General features: G+C 42.2%; 1 protein-coding gene across 1 annotated transcript; it reads left to right on the top strand.

Moving 5' to 3' along the window:
- The first annotated feature begins 715 nt into the window (after window positions 1-715).
- On the top strand, window positions 716-2,359 carry LOC133843521 (uncharacterized). The gene is made up of 4 exons (XM_062277120.1): window positions 716-1,112; window positions 1,180-1,807; window positions 1,883-2,076; window positions 2,152-2,359. The coding sequence occupies exons 1-4, from the start codon at window positions 848-850 to the stop codon at window positions 2,256-2,258; spliced, it is 1,194 nt and encodes a 397-aa protein (XP_062133104.1). The 5' UTR covers window positions 716-847; the 3' UTR covers window positions 2,259-2,359.
- The last annotated feature ends 3,788 nt before the right edge of the window (window positions 2,360-6,147 follow it).

Below are 6,147 nucleotides of genomic sequence, written 5' to 3' on the forward strand. Positions count from 1 at the left end.
TAAAGATAAAAAAGCTTTCATCCCATAATTTTAAAATAATAAAATTAATTGATTTTCACACTCGAATCAAAATGTGTATTGGAGGCTATTTTTGGGTTGGGCATGTTGCATTTATCGTTCCCAAAATTGGCATTGTGCAATTGCTATTGCTTTTCTAGCTATCAGCAAATTGATTGATAATTTTTTCTGTCATATTCACACACCAATTTATCGGGCCAACAAAATGGGAGAAATGGGAGAGAATGAGAGAGAACGGAATGTGTTTTCTCCTTCTATTCACTTTTTGACATCACATCTCATTCATATACCAGATATACATATACATACATACATACATAAATGATATGAAGTCAACGATGGAGACATTTTGACAGTGCAAACATAACCCAGTTTGTCACATTCAAGCATAGCACGGATGATGTTGTTGATGATGATTTAGTTATTTTTTTTTTTAGTAAAGGTTCAATGACTCGCTAACTTGTGGAGTGTCTTGGCTTGGCTTGGGTAGGCAAACAAATCTTATGGATGCCCCTGTTGAATATTCATAGGAATAGTTTGTACTATTCACTGACCACATAATGATCGATCCCGGACTTGTGTCGCCTTTTAAATTCTACTTACTAAATATTGACATAAAGTGCTTCTAACACGAAAATCTCATCAATGCCGAGACGTCGCAGTCGCAGTCGCTGTCGACGTCGCAACTCTTCCGCTGCCACAGTCGCAGTCGACGCTGGCGTCGTATAAAAGCAGCAGCGCTGAAGAATTAAACGCTCATAGTAAATGTGAAAGTGTAGGCGTAAGCAACGTCAAACGAACATACTCAACAACAACTTCAATAAGGATTATGCAGACTCTCTTTTGGATCTTCACGCTGAGCTTTTGCGCCTGCGCGCATGTGCAACATGTGGCAGCGCAGCTCAATCAAACGGAGTCGCCGCCAACGCTTGTGGAGCCGGGCATGTGGCGACAGGCGCGTCGACGCAGCAATCTCGCCGATAGTTGCACCACAAATAGTGGCGCCACGGGCACCTGCCTCACGCGCTTTAAGTGCATGCGTCAAGGCGGCACGGTCAACGGCTATTGTGGCACCTACGGCGTCTGCTGTGAAAGTAGGTGCAACCAAGAGTGATTCTACTCGTTCTACTTACACAACACTCTCTTCTTTCCACTTCACAGCCAACATGGCGTGTGGCACAACGACTCGCTTGAAGCGCACCATCATCAGGAATCCAGCAACATTTGCCAGCGACACTTGCCAATACACCATCGAGGCGTTCAGTGCGAATGTGCAACAGCTGCGCATTGATTTCGAGCAGTTCGAGTTGCCACAGCCGGTGGTAAGTACCACCGATGAACGGGTGATAGAGTGCCAGGATTACTTCGAGGCGGGCGCCTTTAAGCTGTGCGGCGTCAATGCCGGTCAGCATTTGTATTTGCCCTTCAATGTGGCCGCTGGCATCGATCAGATCACGCTGACGTTTGCGGTGCCAACGCGTTGGACTCAAACCAATTGGCGTCTGATTGTCACACAGCTGGAGGCGCCACAAACGACAACGAAACATCGATCGACAACGCTGGGCAACTTTGGGGCAAGCACAAATAGTCTGCAGGATCTGCGCAACATATTCGCCTCTCATCATGCCGACTACGAGCTTCTGGCGCCTGCTGGCTGCCAACAGTATTACACGGAGTTGACTGGCAACATACGTAGCTTCAACTATCAGCCAACGTTGAGTTATCCGTACATGCCGGAAACCAGCTACACCATCTGCATCAAGTCGACGCCGAGTGCCAGCATGATTGAGTAAGATTGAGTGGAGTGTGGAGAGGGAAGAGGGAAGTGAAGAGAGGTGACTTAATGCCACAATTTGTATTGCAGATACAGTTTCAGCAAGTTCAGCATGTCGGTGCAAACGGACGATGTCGAGGGCTACGATGAGGCATGCCACGCGACGGTGCATACGCAGGGCAGACAGGAGGATTATCTGCTGATACCGCAGTCCATACTGGCCAAGAATACGGCCTATCAGCCAACCTACTACTGTGGCACCAACGATAACCTAATAGTGTATGGTAAGTGCAACGTGCCTGCTCTTGATATTTTGGCTTTTCGCTTGAGTTTCACCTTTCACCTCTCCTCCCTGACAGCCCAACCGCCTTATATGATGCACTTCTCCAGCGACGATTTGACCCTCGATGCCACACAGGAGACAGGCTTCAGTATGACTTATCGCCTGCGAACATCAATTCTCTAAAGTGGCAGTGGCAAGTTGTCCCAGTTAAGTGGCCATTAGATTAAGCAACACATTTTAGCCGGTGTGCATAGCATTTTAGCATTTACTCGTAATAAAGTCAAGTGAAAACAATTCAACAACCTCAACATCTTTCAATTCACATGTAATATATTAACTAGACTTAGTCACGAGTGACTTTTACTATGGCTGTGGCTATGTGCTGGCTAATACCAGTTTAAGTGAATCAGTTAGCACAATAAAGCACAAAGTAAACAAATGCCAAGCAAAGACATTCAATATTTACAAACGTGGTCCACATGAATATTAAAATACGAGTTTGTGGGTGTCTTAACATTGGACAAGTATTTGTCACGGCTATGGAAACCTTTTACACCTCAGCTCAAGCCAACACTCTCTCCCTTTGAAGGTGCTAGAAATTTAAATTAGTCACTGTTTGATTTGAGTAATGTATTTTAATTGCTAATGCATATGCCAAAATAACTATGCATCAAATTATTATGCTGTTGATATAAGTAATGAAGTCATAAACAGTTTCCTTTGTTTTTTAAAAGCTGAACTAAAATGAACTAGGTCGGGTGTGCTCGACTGTGAGATACCCGCTAACCATTTGTAATAATATCAGTGCGATATTATTCTAAACTTATACAAAATTAATATGGTGAACAAATACCAAAATAAACCGACCTCATTATTTGGTATATCTATAATCTATTACGTTCAAAATATACCATTTTATTAAACAAAGAAATTAAGTCCCGACAGCAGCAGCCTTCATAAAAAGTTAACCCTAAGTTCTGAAGTATTTTGCTACAGCATAAAAAAGATTTAAAATTGCAGAATTATTAAAAACATAATTGTATTATTAATGGTTTTTATAAGTGACTTATGACATTAATTGCCACCACAATAAAATGTGAGTTACAAAATTTAAAGTAAATGTAAAATCAATTAAACTAAAATGAAGCTTTAAATGATTAAAATATGTATTAGATTCGCAGCTGTTAATTCATTTTGAATTTACATGAAATTTGGCTTTGCTTCAATCAAGTAATTTTATGATAATAATCAAGTATTTTACCACGTGATAAGTTTTATTAAATAAAACATTTAATTGAAAATTTGTTAACAACACTAATAGTGAATTTAAATGAACTAAGATAAATAAATTTATAAATACAAAATAAATACTTTCGTCTGTATTTAAATTGTAATATTGCTTTATAAAAATGTGAATTCTATTTTTAACTGCGTAATTCACATGCAATTCTTTTTGAATTTGCTAAAAATGTTAGCTTAAAGGGAAAGTTAATAAATAAAGTTAGTCAAATGATGATTGTTGGCCAAGTTACTTGTGCCCAATATTATGTCACGTGTGGGCTAAAAGTTGCACAACAAAAAGACTAAAACACTTTTGGGTTACACAAGCCAAAAAAAAAGAGAGTAAAGAATATGCGGGATAACGCATTAGGAAGCTGAATTTGAGTCACAAGCGTGCGTTAAAGCTAAAACCAAAAGTTGAAGCTAAAGCTGAACCTGAACTTGTTGCGGTCAGCGACACGATTATCCTTTTAGCCATGTAATTAGTGTGATTAAAGTTAAGCAGCTTTCGGTCAAAGCGCCATGGGACGCCCCTAACAAACAGCAACAGCAACAGAAACAGCGACAACAAATACAAATACAAACACAAACGCAAACACGAATGCGATTGGGAATAGAAATGTTAATATCATACGGGGCGTATGAGCGATAAGTTAAGACATCAAATAAGAGAAGTTCAGTTGAGTTTGCTGTTGTTGCTGTTGCCGTTACTGTTTATTCAGTTACGCACTCACCCACTTTGGGAACTCTTTGCTTAAATGGATGCATAAAACGGGCAATTGACAGCATTAAGATGTTGCCCCACCCACCGCAAGAATCGCAGGTAGCTTGGGCCTTTCACTTTGACAAGGTGTTAGATTTTGGACACTGCGCTAATTGATACCGCTGAGCCGAGCAGCATATTTCTTTATCTTTTCTACGCTCATTATACTCCGTCTTTTTACTGGAATTTTTCACACTTAACGGCGGCAGCAAGTGCAAATAAATGTGTAAGTACAATCTAAGTCAAGCAGAAACAACAAACTATTTTAGATAAGCAAGAGAGAAAGAGAGAGAGAGCGAGAGAGGCGCAGGCACGTGTGTGGGGGACTTAGCACTTAATCTGCTGGTCAATATTGTTGATTGACTATTGGCCGAGCCATGACGAATGCTTTCGAGTCATATGGATTAACATGTTCCTCTCATCTTCTCTCACCTCAGACATGTGACCACCTCGTGTCGATTGGCCATTTAACAGCGACCGCCCACCAAATGTATGTACATATATATGTGTGTGTGTGTGTGTTTGAGTAATCGTATGAATATTCATAATGGCAGCCAATTTGTGTTCGCTAATCTCTTAGGGCAATAAATGTGCGATTTATATGTTAAGCAGTCGCCATTCGTGTCTCAGGTACAAAATGCAAGCTCATAAATTAAGTGCCAACAAAACTGCAACAAGGTGCAAACAAAGTGCAGCACTCTCTATCTCCCCCTCTTCCACTCTCTCTCCCTCTTTCTCCCCTCTTTGCTGTTGTATCTCTGTTTGCAACACATAAAGGATTGTGGCACCTTCTACCATGGCGTGTTGCCTGCCCCGTGCTGAGTGTGGCGCGACGCAGCTGCAGTGAAAATAACGAAAATGCATTTTAAAACTAGCCAAAAGCAAACGAGCCAAAAAGGCGAAGGGCGCCACTTGGCAGTTCACTGGACACTCGACACTTGCCGCATGCCACTGCTGCTGCTGCTGCCTTCGTCCACCCTCCATCCCCCATCCTCGCACTCCTCGTGTATTTAAGTAATGATTTTGCAAAATATGCGCAAAAGTGCCAACAGCAACACCGCAATATGGTGCCCCTAAATGGACTGTAACCGGAAGTGCGAATAGCGCGCAGCTGGGACAAGGACGAGAGACAGAAGACAGAAGAAGGGGACAGAGACAGGGGACAGCAGCAGAGACAGAGTCGAAAGGCAGACAACGAAAGCAAGCTGGACCTAAAAGATGTTGCAACTTGCTGCCTGTCTAATAAAGTGTGACCAACGGCACACAAACACACACACTCTCACACTCAAACACACATTCAGTGTCACAGACAGGCTTGAATATGGACAGAGTTCAACAAGCGGCAACTTGAAGGCTTTAAGGCTTTAAGCTTTTTGGCTAATAAGCATACACAACAATTTATCATGGCCACACGCAAACACACACACACACAGACACGGTAGCTAACACACACATACACACACAGAGACAGAGCCGACATGGCATTAAGTGCGCAAAATGTATGCAAAAGTGGATCACAACTGACAGCGGCCTCAATTTCGATGTGAAAGCGAGTGAATGGAGAGTGGAGAGAGTGTGGAGAGTGGCGACTGGTCAACACCGGAAACGGAAATTGTAACGAGCATGTAAGGCGACATGCTTGTGCTCCCTCCCCCCTTTGGTGCCCCATTTTATTTTTCGGGGGGCATTCTGTGTTGTCTTATCAACACATTGGGTCGTGAACAACGTTGAAAATGAAACGAAAATATTGCAACTGTCCCCTTGATGCTTTCTCGCTCTCTCTCTCTCTCTCTCTCTCTCTCTCTCTCTTGCTCTCCCACTCTTTTTGCGCCGTCTGTTTTTCAGCCTGTTTCCTTCTAAAGATACAAGCAATAAAATCGAAATACAATTGCAATGAGACACACATTCACATAGTTTCTCTCTTTCTCTCTTTCTGTCGTTCTTTTTTTTTTGTTGTTTTATTCTCTGGCATGGCATGCGGCGTGAGAATTTTACGATTGCTGCGAACTGAAAACTGCAAACTGAGGC

This window comes from Drosophila sulfurigaster, chromosome 3 (genome assembly GCF_023558435.1).
Source record: "Drosophila sulfurigaster albostrigata strain 15112-1811.04 chromosome 3, ASM2355843v2, whole genome shotgun sequence".
NCBI lineage: Eukaryota > Metazoa > Arthropoda > Insecta > Diptera > Drosophilidae > Drosophila > Drosophila sulfurigaster.

Coding starts and splice junctions, on each gene's coding strand:
- LOC133843521 (XM_062277120.1), top strand. CDS start 848: ATGCAGACTCTCTTTTGGATCTTCACGCTGAGCTTTTGCGCCTGCGCG. Junction 1,113..1,179: donor CTACGGCGTCTGCTGTGAAA/GTAGGTGCAACC, acceptor TCCACTTCACAG/CCAACATGGCGTGTGGCACA. Junction 1,808..1,882: donor CCGAGTGCCAGCATGATTGA/GTAAGATTGAGT, acceptor TTTGTATTGCAG/ATACAGTTTCAGCAAGTTCA.